Source organism: Heloderma suspectum, chromosome 5, assembly GCF_057233095.1.
Source record: "Heloderma suspectum isolate Gila_16-S chromosome 5, 16-S_ref, whole genome shotgun sequence".
NCBI classification, from domain to species: domain Eukaryota; kingdom Metazoa; phylum Chordata; class Lepidosauria; order Squamata; family Helodermatidae; genus Heloderma; species Heloderma suspectum.
In genome coordinates, this window is record NC_139462.1 from 67,479,733 (window position 1) to 67,498,153 (window position 18,421).

General features: G+C 42.2%; 1 protein-coding gene across 2 annotated transcripts; it reads right to left on the reverse strand.

Annotated features, from left to right (window-relative positions):
- Nucleotides 1-42: 42 nt before the first annotated feature.
- Nucleotides 43-16,827, reverse strand: FGG (fibrinogen gamma chain). Of its 2 annotated transcripts, XR_014792107.1 has the most exons (11): nt 16,694-16,827; nt 16,543-16,587; nt 16,069-16,252; nt 15,874-15,967; nt 14,258-14,388; nt 12,413-12,546; nt 12,111-12,295; nt 8,826-9,103; nt 3,442-3,662; nt 1,359-2,449; nt 43-1,128 (listed from the first exon to the last, which is right to left on the reverse strand). XR_014792107.1 is itself a non-coding variant. In XM_084856314.1 (10 exons), the coding sequence occupies exons 1-9, from the start codon at nt 16,754-16,756 to the stop codon at nt 3,466-3,468; spliced, it is 1,311 nt and encodes a 436-aa protein (XP_084712440.1). In that variant the 5' UTR covers nt 16,757-16,827; the 3' UTR covers nt 43-2,449; nt 3,442-3,465. The 2 variants fall into 2 exon arrangements, 1 of the variants encoding a protein (XP_084712440.1); XM_084856314.1 differs by having other exon boundaries at nt 43-2,449.
- Nucleotides 16,828-18,421: the final 1,594 nt, after the last annotated feature.

Here is an 18,421-nt window from a genome sequence, read left to right on the forward strand (position 1 = left end):
TGCCCCACCAGGAACAAAGATAAAAGACATCAAACATGGATTTAATTAAACAGCCCCAATTTTATTGAAACCATATCTGATTGGCAACAGTTAAGAAAGAAACCCAACCCACAGCCACCAAAAGCAGTGTGGCTTCTTGCCTCTAAGGTGACAGCTGGGAGGATTCCTTACTTAGCTATCTATTTCTGTCAAGTGATCCTATTTTGGATCAGACCTTTGGTTGACACCTAAGGCTGCTCCTGGTTCTAAAGGTTCTAAAGTTATGGATCCGAGAAGGCTTCTGAATGATCACCAGTCTCGAGATATGACGCTTTAGGATCCATGCAGATCTCAATTGCCCAAGGCTGGCAACACTCTTCACTTCCTTCAAGCTGGTGAACTTTAAGAGTCTGGCTTGCATCTGCTTCCCTTCACCACAAGGATGCCTTAGGGTACTCCCCACTGTGCCCTGCATTTTCCTGCTTTCGCCCACCTGAACGGTGCCTGCCATAGGAGGAGCCTAATGTATGATCCCTCAGCCTGTTTATCGACTCCAAACTCCCATAGGTCTTATTGCAGATCCCTCAATAACTGACCACAATCCTCCTAGGACAAGTGAATCCCATTGTCCCCAAACAGATAAGGCAGCAAGAATATGCTATCATGATCAAGGATGATGGTTCTCCAGCCACCACCAGTGTCCTCTTCAAGACATTGGAGAGAACATTCATAATGCCTTCTTTATTTGGAAAGATCAAAATAAGAGACATTCTGCACAAATGTGTATAATGCAGTCTTTTTTAAGGTTGCCATCTTTTTTTTTCTGGCAGAACTCAGTCCTATGCCCTTAAGTACTGTAGGTCAGACAGAATGTAACAGTGAATCTTTTCTTGCAAATGGGGAAAGCTTCATCTGTTACATTTCTGTCAGTTGCACAGGAGCCCTGCTCTGTGGTAACCATAATCCTATATATATTTTCCTTTCAAAACACATAGTGTCTTATGTGATATAAACTGTTAGGCTTCAGTCCAGATAGAATACATCACACGTTCAGTGGGAGAAGCGAGTCCCACTACTCATTTATAGCTATTAATTTCAATAGGAGTGAAGCCTGGCTAACTTTATCTGTACTTGATGCCTTAAGGCAGCCTTCCTCAACCTGGTGCTGTCCACTTATTTTGGATGACAACTCCCATTATCCCTGGCCATGCTAACTGGAGTTGATGAGCATTGTAGTCCAAAACATATGGAGGGCACTGCATTTGGAAAGGCTGCCTTAAGGTATAGCTTTCAAAAAGACATCAAGAATTATAGCTTCGGGTGATGTCATATTATAATATTCAAATGCTGATGCTTCTGAAAGCATGCGCTGTCTGAGCAGGTTGTGTGTGTGCGTGTGCACGCACACGCGTGTGTGTGTGTGACACAGTTGATCAAACATAGACAAATTATTCACTGACAGCAACCAGTATGATAATTCAGCAGTGACTAGTAGAGAATTGCTTTCAGCCTAGACTCTTCTATAAGGAGTTTGGTACAACTATATTTTATTCCTTTTTTTAATGGTTCACATAGTAATGTCCCTATTTTATTAAAAGACAGTGGAGATATTTCTGAAAGAAGAATAAGTAAGAAGGGAAACAGATTTGGCTCTAAATATTAATGGATGGGGTGTGGTTTCCTGCATGCATATTTTATAGCAATAAGGACATCAATAAGAAGAGTTGATCAAATCACCAAATATGGTCATTTGGTGCTTTTATTCACAAATCAATATGCATTTTTAAAATGCAGTTGCCCAGCTCCAAATTTTAATAAGGGAAGTGCAACAATTGTCAAATATATGTAATGTAATGGATTTTTGAGACATTGTTTTTTATTGAACAAACATTAGACTTTGATGTATAAAATAGAAGTACATATACAGGTTTATAAACTAATATTTTCAAGACCTTTGCAGAATTCTTCTCAATGTATTTTTTTGGAGCGGTGGCAGCTAAGTAGCAATTAATGGCATATTTTATTTGTTCATATTTATTTAATTGTAGTTGAGAAGACATATTGCAAAATAGTTGCTCTACTCTAGAACAGTTTTTGCCTATGCAGAAAGAGATTTACTCATGCGTGGAAATTGCCATATCATTGTTGCATACAGACACAATCTACAGAACGTCAAGATCCAGCCTTTTTACAGGTGGACTGAACTGGTGAGCCATTCACGTTTCCACTACGTATAAAATTGTGCAGTCATGTGCACTTGTGTTTATGCAATGCATGCAGAATGTGGGCTATGGCTGACTTTTATCCCATTGGTGGAGAAAACAAATAGGACATTTATTGATTTGATTCAACTGCCAGATCCTATCTTATAGAAGTTTATGTGAGTTCAGAGTAGTACCATTTTTTGAAAGTTTTGTGACTTGTCCAGTTAAATCTTTGTCAAAAAAAGATTCTTTTAAACATCTCCAACCTACAATAAAAGAGAAAAGGAACAGCTGTAATTTTTCTCCCAAGAGAAGGCAAGTATGCATGTTATAAACAGGACTGTGTCTACATAAAAATGTAAGAGCCTTGCTGAATCAAGGCAATGGTCCATCTAGTCCAGCATTCTGGGAAACCCAACTGAGGTAATTTCCATCCCTTTTCTGTTTGCTCCCCCCCACACTCCCACAGCTGGGATCTTCCTCCAGGTACCCCCCACCAAATAAAATCAGGCAGGTGGTTACAAGAAAGGCAGCCTTCTGTATTGTCATGCTCCATTTACGGAATACCCTCCTCAAAGAGGCTCATCTGGTGCCCACACTATTATCTTTCTTACACCAGGCAAATACATTTCTCTTCTCCTAGGCATTTTAGTTTGTTAGATTTTGATTACTGTACTCATTGTTTTTAGCCTGTTCTTAACCTGTTTTATTGTGTGAGCCATGTTGAGAACTTTTTCTTAAACGGCAGCATACTATTGTATGTCCCACTGATTTCAGTGGGTCTACTCTAACTACTATTAAGGGCACAATCCTATGCATATTTAGACAAAAAAGTTCTGCAACTCCCGATATTCCCCACCCAGCAATGCTGGCTGAGGAATACAGGGAGTTATAGGACTTTTCTGTCTAAACATGTATAGGATTGTGTCCTAAGTCTGGATCCAACGCCATGATTTTATCTAATCGTTTTTTAAAGTAATTTAAGCTTGTGGTCACTACCACATCTTGTAGCAGAAAATTCCATGTGTTTGTGATATACACTTATAAAACTTGTTTTCAGTATATGATGAACATGATAAACAATGTGAAATATATAAAGAAAGGATTTTTTTTTGCAATGAAACTGCAATCATGTATTTATTTTTAAATGAGACAGATACTCCGATATAGTGTATTTGATAAATTTAAGTAGCTATGAGGGCCTTTTCTATAAGAAATACTAGAACATTATCCCTGTACAAAGTTGCTTTTAACTCACATTTTAGTTGATTTTGTTATCTTTCTAAATGTCTCCACGGTGTCCTAGTCCAACATCTTTTATTCCTCCAGTTTGCTGTCCTGTGACTATTGAAAGTCTGTTGAATGGAATGATTTTCATTGCTGTTTTCTTCATGGAATACCACCGAGAACGCCAGGTTGCCCAAATAATACCATTGTCTAATCCACGTGGACCAGCTTCTTTCTCAGTGTAAGCACCACCTAAAATGCAAACATCACAATAAAAAAGTGGATTGTCAGGTGATTCTTGAGACCGATACCTGTGGAGTGTAATACGCTGTATTTAACATGCCTATCCTTCCTACTGCCAGCATTTCCTTCAGCATTTCTGAAGCCTATGTTTAAGCATATTTATTTAGAAGTACTGCTGAGTTCAATACAGCTTACTGCCTAATAAGAATGCTTAGTTTCCACACACCAGTAAATATGTGATATATAAAATGTTAATTAACCAGCAAATGACCGATTTTTAGCCTTACTAATTCTAGATTCTATTTTTTTAGCCGTACTATTTCTAGGTTCATCAAAGATGTTAATGGAAGCTTTAAACCAAGGAAAATACATACATTTAGCTATCCAGTGTCACAGCACAGCAGGTGCTTTGATCCTTGACTGCTGAAGAGACTGAGGGCACGATGAAGCCAACGTTCAGCATTTTAGGGCACAATCCTATGGAGATAGGTGGCCATCTTCAAACTCGGAGGTGACTGCCTATCCAATGCAAGGCCGGAGAAGCATGGAGGGGGATTGTTCCCTCCGCGCTTCTCCTGCCCTGCATTTGCGGCTAGACAGCCAATTTCAGCTGTCTAGCCACAGGAAGGCAGAGTGGGGGAGGAGGCTGCCGGACGACACATAGGATGTGTCGTATTGGCATTTCCGCTTTCCCCGCCCCAGAACGCCCCCTGTAATGTCCCGTTTTGGCCGCTCTGCACTCTTCTTGCGAGCTCAGAGTGTGGCTGTTCCACGCTGCCTGTGAGGCAGTGCAGAAGGGGGGAAGGTCGGTTCTTTGGGAACTGACCTCAGAGCGCAGGCTCCGAGGTCGGTTCCCAGAAAACCAGATATCCCATGGCCATCTAGCCACTGACTAGCGGCCATAGGATTGCTCCCTTAAAGTTGCATTGATCAAGCATGTGGTTAAATCTCTCCCCATGAAATCAATAGGACTGAAAAGTGCTTAGCAGTGCAATTCTATGCATGTTCACTCAGAAGTAAGCTATTTTTCTCTCAGTATTCCTCATTTTCCAAACTATGTTCATGACAAAGACATGAGCAGAAGGGGAAAAGGAGGCTCAAGTAGCTCAAAGGTAGCCACCCCCTTCCTCCTCCTCTGTGACTTTTTTTTTGGGGGGGGATGGACTACTTCTGACCATGCACATATGGTGGAGCAGAGCTCTGAATTGTCATTTTTAAACCTACTTTGATGCATACCATCAAAGGTGTGCGTTTTGTCAGCTGAGTCAAACAAAGAAACTAGAGTCAGCTGCTCATTGCTCCCACTTCTAATGCAATCCAAGCTCTACAAAGCAACATGTGGCACAAACTTGTGTTACAAAGTGATACGACTCTGCTCACATGACCATTCAATCTCCTCCTCCTTCTCCCACAATTAAAACACTATGCAATTTTGTGTGGCATTCAATCGCATAATAAACATGATGGATATGCACCATATTCACTAGCATGTGCCTCAATGGATAGCTATACATTCTAAAGAAATACAAGCCCAATGCTGACTCACACATGGAAAGGGTTCTAGTGTAGATCTCCTCCTAGTGCACCTATTCCATCTTTCTTCCTTAAGAACAAAGATGTCAGAAGCAGTGGGAAAAAACCGGGAGGGATACAAGTAGAAGTGGAAGTTGTCTGGGCCCTCTGTACAATTCTGTGAATGTGGTATGGCGACTGCTCGATAAAAACATAATCCGGAAGTTCCCTTGACCGGGGGGGGGGGGGGATGGGTGTTGTTAGGAAAAAGCCCACCTGGGCACGGGCCCCAGATCTTCTGAGCTGTTCTACTTGCCTTTTTTTACATTTTCCCATTGACTTGCATTGGAAAACAGAAACGGCCATAACGTTTTTAATTTGTATGATAAATACATGAAATGTGGAAACCTGGTAGCCCCCTTAGAAGTCATTAAACCTGCCAAATTTCAGACAGTTAGGTACAGTGGCTTTTGTGCTAGCCATGCATGAAGTTTCCTTTTCTCAGTTTGGATCCGGACTAAAACAAAAGGTAAAAACTGTCAAGCCACAGAGGGGATTAGATTTCCTAACCAGAAGGTGTTTAAGGTGACCATTAGGAGGTCACTATCCCTAATCTCTGGTGTAGGTTTTTTTGAAGTGCAAATAGTACTTTCCTTTTGTCTGTCCTGAATCTGCCACTATTCAGCTTCATTGGATGACCTGAGGCTCCTCATTATGGGAAGAAAAAAGTTAAACATCTATTTGGCTGCAATACACATTACCTGGGAAAAAGTCACACTGAACTCAGCTTATTTATTTCACTGCTCCAGTTTCAGTACTCCGTATAATTTTATAAATGTTCCCCTTATTTGCCTTTCTTCTAAATTAAATAGCCCAAACATTGAAGCCTTTCTTTATAGAGGAGTGATTGCACCCCACTCTCAAGCACCCCACTGTGATTAGAGACTGCTGGGTTAAAAGTTTAGCCCTATTGGCAGCTAGATGTCACTTGCCAAAGCTCAGTTCCCCCCTTCCAACCCCTCCTCTCCCCCTCCCTAATCTTAAGGAATCAGTTCCCCCTCTTCCAACCCCTTTACATTTCCCAGACAGGCTGTCTGGGCTTCAGAATTGTCCAAAGCGATCTGAAGCGATTTGGACCGATCCGACCTGCTTCAGACCGATCCGGACCCCCTTCTGATCTGGACCAACTTGGTCCCAATTACCCTGCTTTGGTTTGGAATTTGGATCCAGATCCAAAGAAGTGCACAGCCCTACTTAATAGAAGCCTGCTTCTTCCCTCTGAGCTCAGTAGCCTTGCTGTTACTAGGAGGCCTTAGGACTCACTCCCCTGACAGACCAATAGGGACTCCAGCGTGAATGCACCAGCCTTTTAAACTAGAGGGGAGATTGCCACCTTTCCTTCCACAGTCTGCTCATTGTTACCTCTCCTGCCCTGCTATTCTGGTCTTTCATGCCCACTGTTGGGAGCTTGCTTGCAATGAAATTTTGAAGAGCGAGAAGGAAAGGAAGAAAGAGCTCCATGTGAAATACTGTATTTCACTCAGCACTTGATTTTACTGCTCCAAACTGGAACATTTGCCTTTTGCAGAAGTTTAGTAGCTTCAGTACAGCAAAGGATCCAATCACCCTCCACAAACTTCTTTCTCCCCCTCCACTTTAATTTCTCCTAAATAGCTGAAGGACTCAAATAATTCCAAAAAGAGGGTCAGGACTATGTGGCATCATGATTGAGGAACTGCTGGGGCTTTCAAATAGGTTCTACAGGTTTTGTTTTTTTTAAAAAAAGCTAGGGAAAGCTTTTTTTTCAGGTGAGGCTCACCTATGAGGTGAGGCTCAGCCACCTCACCTCATAGAATTAATTTAAGTACTTATCTTAAGTACTTATTAATTTAAATCCTTACAAACCCATCACAGCCTCCTAAATTCCTTTGAAGTACCACCTCTCTGCAAGGAGCCACTTGGCTCAGGGAATTCTCTCAACCCCCACCCCCACCTGCCCCTGCATTTTCCATCACCATTCTTCTTTTCTTTTTCCCGCCCCTATCCTGCTCTTTCTTTCTCTTCTTTATGCCACCCAGAACATATCTTGGGGTATTCTTAAAGAGAATTCTCTTTGGTGGGCAACAGAAGTTCTGAACTGTATTTGACTTTATACAAACAGACAAGAAGGTTTGTTTTTCTCCTTCTCCTCACTCAAGTCTTTGACAAAAGTGGGTTCACATGGTTGCAGAGAAACAAATCTGGGAATGTTTTGTTTGTCAGTTGCCAACTTGCCATTATCCAGCAATAGGAAGGGCTGTAGCTCAGTGGTAGAGCACATGCTTGGCATGCAGAAGGTCCGAGGTTCAATCCCCAGCATCTCCAGGTAGGGCTAGGAAAGAATCCTGCCTGAAACCCTGGAGACCCGCTGCGGCCAGTCAGTGTCAGCAATACTGGGCTAGATGGAGCCAGGGTCTGACTCAGATAAGGCAACTTCCTGTTTCTATGAACGGAAAGCTTTAATAAAAATGGGAGTTTGAGGTTTGTTTTTTAAGTGGAGGGGAGATAAATACTGCTCATTTATACAATTCTATGTATGCCTACTGAGAAGCCCCATTAAGTTTAATGAGGCTTACCCTCAGGAAAGTGTGCATAGGATTCCAGCACAAGTTACTTTTGCAGGGCGGTTTGCACCTTGATGTTCTGCATGTTTACTCAGAATAAGTGAGTTCTGAGCATGGTACTGCAGGCTTAATACAGGGCCTACCCAATTTCATCTAATGAATTGACTACCCTTCCAGCTCAGTCCTATGCATGTTTTGTCATTTGTGTTTTTGTTTTTATTTTGCATGAACTCTAGCTTCAGTGGTGAGGGAAGGGCACTTAGTACATGCTCAGAGTTTTCCCATAACTTGGCCCTAGTTTTAAAAACAGACTCATTGGCTGAATCTTGGTGAAGTCTTGGCACAAATGAAGTTATGGGGAGGAAGATACAATGAGAGCTTGTATGTAACAATGAGGAGGTAAAGGATAGTTGCACAAAACGAGACATCTATTTTTATGAAGAGTTGCTGGAGGATGGTAGGATGAGGAGGGATGGTTGCATGGAGGGGAATAGAATTGGTAGGGGGAGAATGTAAGTGCTCAGTGGTGAAAGAAAAGCATTCTGCCTATGCTCAGAAGCATTCTCTATTTAAGAACATAAGAAGACCTGTGCTGCATCAGACAAAGGTCCATCTAGTCCAGCATTCTGTTGACCCAGTGGCCAACCAGATGCTCATTTTTTTTTCTAATTTCCCATGGTAGTCAACAGGAAGCATAAAGACTAATTTTTCCACACCTTGACTCAGGTTTGGTGCTGAGCTGAAGTGGTCCAACTACAAATTGGCCTGAGCAGAAGCAGGATGTTTTCCAAAATGCTGAATTGGGGTCTGAGCTGAAGTGGGGCGGGGAGTCAGTGCACACTTCTTATGCATGTATGTAATCTATACACACACAAGCACAGCACACATGCGTGCGTGCATGCGCATACACACACACACACACACACATATATATATTAGAGTCAAGCTTAGACTCAGACATATGCACAAGCAAATGTGTGTTATGGGCCTGTGCCCCGGATCTTTTAAGAAGCTAGCAATGCCCCGGGGGGTGGGGTGGGGGTGTTCATATGATTACCTTGGTAATATTTGCCATTGAGGTGAGCAGCATGACATCTGTTCATCCACCATCCAGATCCATCCTGTTCAGCACAGTTACCCTCAAATTTATCATTGTCGTTGTCATGTGTGCTGAACTGCATGCCATTGTGGGAGGTATAGAATTTGTCACTTGGGTCGTCTCCAAAGTCAAAACCATCAAAGGCATCCCCAGCTTCACCGTCAACAAAGAAGGCATAGGTCAGGCGGTACTTATCTCCTTCATTTCCCAGTTTGAAGTGGGCATAATCTGCATGGCTGTGGAATGAAAAAAACTTTAAAATGCCAAATTTTAAAAGTGTACATTTGTGATACTGTTCATTACCCAGCCACTGTCAATTGTGTTACGGAACACACATATTTCAAGGATAGCAACTGGGCATTTGTTTGCACCTACCTGCTTAAACAGCTGTAGTTTACTCCATCAATAACATCAGTAACAATGTACTTCATTTCTTCCAACAGGTGTAAAAATGTACAGGAGTCATTTGCATTGGCAGTACTGACAGTACAGAAGACAGGATTTCTGCTACTGCAGTTACTGATGGAGCAACATACTCAGCAGTGGTGCAAGATGTCCCGTTGCTTGATGCAGGAGGATGTATGCCACTGCTACCACCACTGCCTCCTCCCCCTGCTCCCCCTGATGATAGATTGGGCAGACAGCCTTTCCAGAGATGCACCCAACCTAAGTACTGTGCTTTGAGGACTTCTTCCTCAAAACATGGCATTGTGATGTGGCCCTGGAGACTGCCTGTCATATCATGGTATACTAAGTTTTTTCTCTCTACTTCTGTAATTACATGTGATATTTTAGTCACATATAATTATTGTTTTATCCTTTCCAACCGAATATTGTCAAAGAAAAGAATACTGGGGCATACCAGTGGCCTTTCATTTGTAGGATATAGTAATGGGTATGGATGGGAGAATGAGCCGTGTTCGAGGTAGTCAAGATTCTGTTTTGCACCTCAGTGCTTGGATCTCTGAATGCAAGCGTTGTCTTTTTTTACAAACAGGGAAAATGTGCATTTTCAAACAGGGAAAATGTGCATTTTTAAAGTGCGCACTTCCCCCCATTGATTAAAGCATAAAATGGCATCCTTTTTGAAAAACGCTCATTTTAAAAGCACAAAATGTTTTAAAAGGATGCATTTTAATGTGAATGCGATCACAAGCTTGAGAATATGTGAGCTATTCTGCAAAAGTGAGATTGTGTTTGCTTTTGCTGTGGCGAGCAGGGCATGTTTGAGTATATGTTTCAAACCGAAACAAAATTCTCGTACATCTCTAGTAATGGCCAGCAGATATGCGTTAGGGATGTTTCATTGGCTTGCTTGGTTGATGTGCCTTCTTTAGAATCAGAACAACTATTTATATTGTTCTGACTAAATTGGTCACACTTTAGGCCCATTGAAACTAATGGGACAAGTTAGTCATGACTAACTTAAGTCCCTTTGACTTCACTGAGACGAAAGCATGACTAACTTAGCCTGAATTCAGCCCATTGTATTTACTTGCAATGGTGAAGCTTCTGAAACCAGTTGGCTGACCAATAGTGTAGTCATGAATATTCGAAGCTGTCAGAATATTTGCACTCCAGCTTGTGTGAGGGAAGGTAAAGTTAGCCTGGCAGAAAAACAGCTTCACACAGACCTAAGGAACAGGAATAGATTTGTGTGCCAGGCCAAGGACTGGGGAAAGGTCCTAGGATTTGGGGAAGCTAAGACCCAAGGTGTTCAGAGGGAAGAGCAAGACACCAGAGATGGCAACAGGATCCAAGAAGCTGTGTGTGGTGGGGACTAAATTTAATATATTGATTTGAACTGAACAGCCAGCAACACTAAACTTTTAAGACTAAGAATAACACGTATTGGATAAAGGCGGAGGGAGAGAAAGATGCATGGCCCTATAACAGACTTGCCCGATGTTGGCAAGACAAAACCTCTATTTGTAGGAAAGGAAAGGTTCCTCCTGTGCAAGCACCAGGTCATTACTGACCCCTAGAGGGACGCCGCTTGCACTGGCGTTTTCATGGCAGACTGTAGTGGGGTGGTTTGCCATTGCCTTCCCCAGTCGTGACTACCTTTCCCTCAGCAAGCTGGGTACTCATACCGACCTCAGAAGGATGGAAGGCTGAATCGACCTGAGCCGGCTACCTGAAACCCGGCTTCCGCTGGGATTGAACTCAGGTCGTGGGGAGAGTTTCTGTTGCAAGAGTGTACCGCCTACCACTCTGCGCCACACAAGGCTCTCTATTTGTAGACTTTGGTCCATAAATTGGAGTGGGGCAAAGAGAAGAACGGAGCTGGGGATCTGAATTCTCTGGGTCAAATCCTAGGGTCTGGCAACTGTACAGTATAAACTTGGGATGGTCAGAAGAGTTCCTAAATCTAAAAGCTGTGTAGCAATTCCACCATGTCACAAAGAAAGCCAGAAAGCACACAGCGCTTACTGCTGTGAGACTCAATCCCAGCAAAGACATACACTCATACACAGCTCCTTCATCTATCTCTTCTTTCTTCCTCCACAAAGCACCCCCCGTTGTCCTCTCAACATCTTTTACCACCATTTCTCCTCTGCCCAAACGAACCTGGCTTCTCCTTCTCCTCCCAGCCTCTGAACAGACCCCCCTCACCCACCCTTTACTCCCTGGAAAACCCTTATGCTGGGAGGCTGTGGATGTGTTGTTTCTGAAGCTGTGGCCACTACTTCCTCTTAACCTTCAAATGCCATGTGCAGCCATGTTGCCAACAGTTACACAATCTTAGAGTGATCTTGGAAAGGGAATGTGGAGCTTGGTAAGAGCAAATCCCCACTGTGTCCCTGTTGTGGGGTGGCCAGACACATAGCCAAAAAAGAGGAAACCCATCACCAAAAAAGAAGGCAAAGGGGGATACACATTTACATAAAACTTGCATGTGCTAATTAATATGTATAGATGCAAATTTAGAATTACTATAATTTAAATTGGAATGCAGTACATCTCCCCATAATGCTATTCGCTGATGGACAACTTCCAGGACCCTGCTTTCTCTTCCTATGCTTCTTAATCTTTAAACTGGACTTGTACTGGACAGCCCTTCGAAAAGAGGACTGTCCTCTGTAAAGTGGGGCACACGGCCACCCTGGTGCATATGCACAATATGGAGTTATTGAAGTGCCGGAAAGTTACGTGTAGCTAATGAACGAAGGTTCCCCACCAGCACCATGATAGCCATGAACTCTGAGCCATACTACCAAAGAAATGGTATTCATGGGATACCTTTTTTGGCCACTCCAGTCCTCCAGCTCTATCCGCAAGGCATATGGAATAGCCGTTTGAGTGCTTATTAAATGAACCTTTTCATTGCCCAACCAGAATTCTGTCTGGTCATTCGGTGACAGGTGTCCAAATCCTTCCTTGTACTGGATCCAGTTTTTGTTAAAATCTTCACTCCCATCAAGCCTCTGATAATAAATTGGGGAGAAGAGGGGAAGGGATGGGTGATTAACAGGATTAGCTTTTCTTTTCTATAACTGATCTACTGTTACACATTCCATGCGTTCCATTGACAGGCCACATACCCTCTGGATCACTGTCCAACCATTTCCTGATGTATCAATTTCACAATAGACCAGGAACTGCTCCTTGGCTTTCTGAGGTTTAATGAAGTAGAGCCCGCTCTGCCTGGCACCTTTATTAGCAATGTCTTGGCAATCTATAAAAAACACATAAGAGAAATGGCCAGTAGTTTAACTGTAGTCCATTTTACTCACATTTTATGTAAGCAAGACTGAAAGAGCCTTACTATAATAGTTATTTATTGCATTTTATTTTATAATTTCATGGATAGCCTGAGCGTAGGGGTTTGTGCTGTAGCTGAAACACAATATTATATGTGGCACGTGGGACAGATTGCTAATATACTTGGTTGGTGCATGTGTACTACACAAGTACTACTACTTGTGTAGTTTTTTTATTACTCCTCTTGGCCAAAATGTCCACAGAATGCCATGCAAGGGTTAATGGCTGCTCCTACATAATGAGTGGGTATAGGGATGAATAAAGCATCATGAACAGTGATGCGAATAATAATAATAATAATAATAATAATAATAATAATAATAATAATTGAATAAAAATAAGAAGTTGTTGTATTTTACTGATACTTTAATGGATATTGTCTGCTAAAATGCTTAGTGGGAATGGTAACGTGGTTAGCAAGCACCATTCAAATGGAGAGAGAGGGAGAGAAGTAGGTGAAGAAGACCTCAAGGCCTGCTCCAGCTGGACTCTCCCTGCCCCTTGCACCCCCCTGCACTGTCAGCTGCCCTATTGGAATGATTCCAGGAGAGAGAGGGAAAGATATGAGGACAATATAAGAGGCCTGCTCCTGGACTCTCCCTGCCCACATGGCCACTGACCACCTGTGGGAAGTATCCTGAGGAGTTTTCATTGGTTAATATCGCTATTGTGATTTTTATGTTACTTGTAAGCTGCCTTGGAGAGATTTGTATCCTGACAGGCAGCATATAAATAACATACATACTGTACATACATACATACATACTACTAGACAGTTCCCTGTCTTCCAAATGCCAGATGTGGAGATCAACCTGTTTTTACACATTACCATTTCAGGCTGTAGGTGATAGTTCAATGATTTCATGTTCCATGCACCAAAAACTCCTTGAACATAAAAAATTGGATGTTGGGGATAAGTGTCCTAGCCTAGTCTTCTCCCTGACATGCTTGTTTTCTATGTTCAGGGCATTTTTATATCGATGAGCACTCAAATGTATGCATCCCTAACTTACTGAAATATGGGTTGTATTATGGAATGTGTGCCCACAGGTGCCTGACATGTGCCGCACACCATGGTGGCTTATTTAACACACTGTGGTTCAAAATGATTGTGCAAACCCAGCCACAGTGAAATACGTATGTATGCAACGTTACACTTGAGTAACCATCATGTATGACAATCTAGCACAATTTTCATGTTTTGTCCGATACTGGCATGCTTTTCATAACATTTGAGGCAGCCCTTAAAGCACTTTACACATTCACACTTTGCTTATAGATGTTTGTAATTTTCACAGGTCAAGCTATTTATTAGCCGACTCAAGTAGTTTTAAGTAGAAGTGTTGGTGCACAAAACAATACATCAACAGGCTTTTGCGTTGACTGCTAGTTGGATTATGATGTGTGTTATTTATTCATTCTGACGCTTTTGTTTTTGATCTTATGCTATTTTAGCACTGTGTTATTTTGCTGCATTATTGTATTTTAACTGATTGTAATTATTTGGGGAGGGGGTGTCTGTTTCATTAGCAACTTTGAACATCTCCATGTTGACAGGAAATTGTGGGATAGAAATTGTAAGTTAAATCTAAAAAACAAAATAGGTATTATCTAACCACTCTTACCTTTTCCACTTAATTCCTGTATCTGGACAGTGTCCTTACATGGCTGCTGACATTGTGCCTCGAGCTGAGCAGTCTTCTGCTTTAATAGCTGAATTTTGTTATTGTTTAAGATGAGCAGTTCTGTCAGGTCCCTGGAGAGTAAAAAATCAATACGATATAGGTTGTTTGGAACAAAACTTGAAGTCATGTGATCTATTCATCCTTCTACCTGTACACCAAATGTGAGAGGGGGGAAGAGGATTGTGCCTTGCCCCACCCCAAGATCAGCAGAGATTACTTCCCCCACCCCTGTGGATGCACAGAGGTTGGATTGGGGCCACTGAGGGATTCCCCTCCCCTCTCTATGCATTTAGTATAGATGTGGAGGTAATGTCTGAACAGGGCTATAGACTTTTTCAAATCAACTCCTGTTAGGTTATGCATTGCCAAAAAAGAGGGACTGCACCACCAGAAAAAGAGGGCCCAGATTTGCGTAACATTTGCATAGGTTAATGTATATGTATAGATGATAATTCAGAAATAATTACTCTAATTTAAATAGAAATAGACCCTTATGTGCCAATTTCATTTGCTGTCCAGGTGTTAACTGTTCACTGTACAATATCAAGGTCCATACTGCTCTTCCTTCTTATGGTTTTTTATCTTTAAACTGGACTTGGACTGGTCAGCCCTCCAAAGAGAGGGCTGCCCTCTGTAAAGCAGGATACCTGGCCACCCTAACTATGTGTGCATAGGTAGTATATAAGAATAGGCACACTGGGCATAACAAAGAAATGCAAATAACGAGTGATACTTTCCATCAAAGCAAAGCAGAGAGGCACTAAGCTCATGAGGTGAGTTTGGGCCGGCGACTACTTTTTAGCCTAACCTACTTCACAGGGTGGTGAGAATAAAATGAGGTGGCGACTACTTTTTAGCCTAACCTACTTCACAGGGTGGTGAGAATAAAATGAGGTGGGTGGGAGAATCATGCACATTGCCTTGAGCTCACCAGAGGAAAAGATGGGATAATAAGCAAACAACCATATTATTATCCGATCATTTTTGTTGTTCTTTATCCTAAACAGGGTGAATATGTAGGTTGGTTGAAAGGCGGGATATAAATAAAATAAATAAATAATAAATATTTAAAATAACTTCTGGGTTGGTTACAAGTCCATGCTGAGTTATCTAATACACCCTTCCCCAATCTGGTGCCCCCCACCCCCTGCAGAGCCTGTTGACTGAGGATGATAAGAGTTGTAGTCCAACCCCTTTGGTGGGCACCAGGTTGAGGAAGACTGATCTAATAGATTACAGAAACTGTGCTTTTTAGATGCAGAAGAAGCATCTAGTATGGCCAGATCCTAACCACATTTACTCAAAAGTAAGCCCCACTCGTCCGCGAGGCTTGCTTCCAAGTAGACATGCAGAAGATTGTAGCTGGGTAGACCGGTTCATTCTGTTGGCTGGATGATAAACCCGAAACAGGAAAGTAATTTGTCCTATGCAGATAGGCATATAAGGACATAGGCATTTTCGTTTATACATCAGGAAAACTTCCAAGAGGAAAACTAGATGGAAAGTAAACAGTGCAAATATGGCCTGCATCTGAAGCAACAGCAGACGATACATACTGTATTTTATTTTCATAGGTCACAATATCGTTTTCGTACTTGATGATTTCTTGAATGATTTGTCTGGACTTTTGAGTATAACCGGGAATCACATCTGTAGTATAGGCACAAAAGTATAGAAAACATGAGTGATACAATACTTAATAAACTGGGAAGTAAAAAGAAGTTGCATTGTAGTGGCCTTTGTGCTCTCACTTGGCTGAGTTGATGGGTCTGGGATGTGTACTTGTCGGATCTCTCGGATTATTTGGTCCGTTAAATGTGAAGAGTTGGAGATCTGCTGCAACATGTGTTCAAGTACATGGAGATCTTTATCAACGCCAGTCTGATAATTATGCAAGAAATCTGCAATGCCGCATGTGGTGGGGCAAAAGTTACCCTAAAGGAAAAGAGGACTTTTAATCATATTACACAATTAGAAGCATTTAATATTATAATTTCTCCTCTCCAACACATACAGATGCTGTGGGATATTAAATAGATGGGAGTCTAGACAACCCAAAAGATAATGACAATAAGCTTATTTCAAATATTGCATGCAGTCAGTAGACAATTTAAAAAGCAATCACATATTTTAATAAAAGTTTCATAATGTTTACAACAGCCTATAATATGCCAGAAATAATCATATTACTAAAAAGTGCAAGAATAACACAGATATAGACTTACAAATCGTTCATCCAAGATGCAGCAGTTATCACGGGTAGCAACTTGCTAAATAAAAGAAGAAGACAAAACAGCACTTTCAGTGATTTTGCTACTTTGGTGATTACTTGAGCCATTGCTTAAACAGATAATTACTCTGCCCAGTTACACTTACAGCAGTGCACGTTGAAAACAGGAGAGATAGAAGCGGCAGCCAGATGTTGAACTTTGGTTTCATTGTGCCTATAACTCTGTGAGCTCCCAGAAACTGAAGAGACAGCACTGAAATCAGTGTAGCTTCAGAGATCTGATCTTGCTTTCTGAGCTGCACAGTGACAGCTTAAGGGATCAGGTGGTACACAGTGGGTGGACAAAGTATTGTAAATAGGTGGGGACAGTGTAGAGGGAGGGCAGCCTCTTCCAGGCCTTGTGGGGGCGTTTCCAGGATTTGCTGATTCCTGTTCTTCCCATTTTTAGCACCGACATATTTCTTGACCACAAGCTACCCCTGCAAATCCTCCTTTGCAGGGAGGGGGAAAAAAAGTAATGGAAGGACACCTTGGCCCTATGGAGCAATCGCTTCCAGTAAACATTTGTCGTAAACCTGACCTGTATCTCTGAAGGACTGAATGAAAGAGATAGCAAGGGTCTCAAGAGGAGCATCAGGCTGTCACCCATCTCTTAAGTTCAGGCACCTAAAAAGCGAACGCATTATTCTATGAAATGGCTTATGCCAAGGGCCGGCAGACTTCAGGTGGCAAATGTTCGAAGGCAGGGAGCAGCAGCAAGATGTTGGACCACAGAGTTGTGTGTGCCACGTGGCCTGTCTTGTACCCCCTCAGCTATCCTATTGTCCTCAGCTGCAGTGGAGGATGCTGTCCCATCACCAGTGTTGAAGTAAGATTCAACTGCCAGTCCAACCAGCTTCTCTACATGGAATGGGAGGGGTCTCCATCTTGTCCTTTGTCTCCATCGTGTCCTTTACAAAATGTCTTGGGCCAGCTCTACATATGCCATGTTTGAGGACCCCAATGTTGCCATTATGATTGTTGTTGTTGTTGGTTCAGACTTAAAATTTGGAAAAGTTTTCTATGTAGTCATAAGCTTCTGGGGGAAGAGGGTAAGTTTTCCTAATGATACATGTGAGGCCATAAATGTGTCACTAAATGCCTCAAAGCATGGAAAGTGTTTCTGAGGGCCAAACTATACCTGATGTTTGTCCTCCCATTGTGATTAGCAAGCACGGGAGGGAATCCAGTTCCAATTGGGACTGCAGTGGGGGGAAAGGCTAAGGCTTAAATCTTCCCTCTCCCCCCACCACAGTTCCAACCCCACCCCCTCCCGTCTTGCTGGCTATTTGTTAAACACAAGGCCAAACCACATGACAAACATCTTAGTTTTGCCGTGAGATGGCTCCAGGCAGGCTTCCTAGATTGGCCCATTCTTCCTTGGCAGATTCCTCCCCCAGAAAGAATGAGCCACATGAGGAAGCCTCTTTGGAGCCATCCCACAGGGACTTCCTTGTTGCTGCTGCCACTCTGAACAGGTTAGGAATGACGTATTTTGTACAAGGTGACTTATTCACTTTTCATTCTATGAATGTGCAAAGCGACTCTAGAAATGTTCATTCAGATAGTACATTTTTCCCCAGAGATGGGGATTACCTGCAGGCCCATAGAATTCTTATATTATTATTTATTTACTAAATATTTGCCTCTCCTTTTAGCCAGGAAGTATTACATATGGTCATAACATGGGGATATTATGACCATATGTAATACTCCTCATTACCCATCTAACAATATAGCTGCAATGGGTGCTGTGTGCTTCTCAGTTCAACGCTGTGGTTTCTTCATCTTCTCCCCCTGAAATGTATTTATTTATCTGTTTTTAAAAACCTTAT

What these genes read in the sequence shown, in the direction of transcription:
- FGG (XM_084856314.1), bottom strand. Translation starts at nt 16,756, where the DNA reads ATGAAACCAAAGTTCAACATCTGGCTGCCGCTTCTATCTCTCCTGTTT. An exon ending in TGTTTTCAACGTGCACTGCT is followed by an intron (nt 16,588 to 16,693) that starts GTAAGTGTAACT and finishes TCTTTTATTTAG; the next exon opens with CAAGTTGCTACCCGTGATAA. An exon ending in CAATGGCAAATATTACCAAG is followed by an intron (nt 3,663 to 8,825) that starts GTAATCATATGA and finishes TTTGCATTTTAG; the next exon opens with GTGGTGCTTACACTGAGAAA.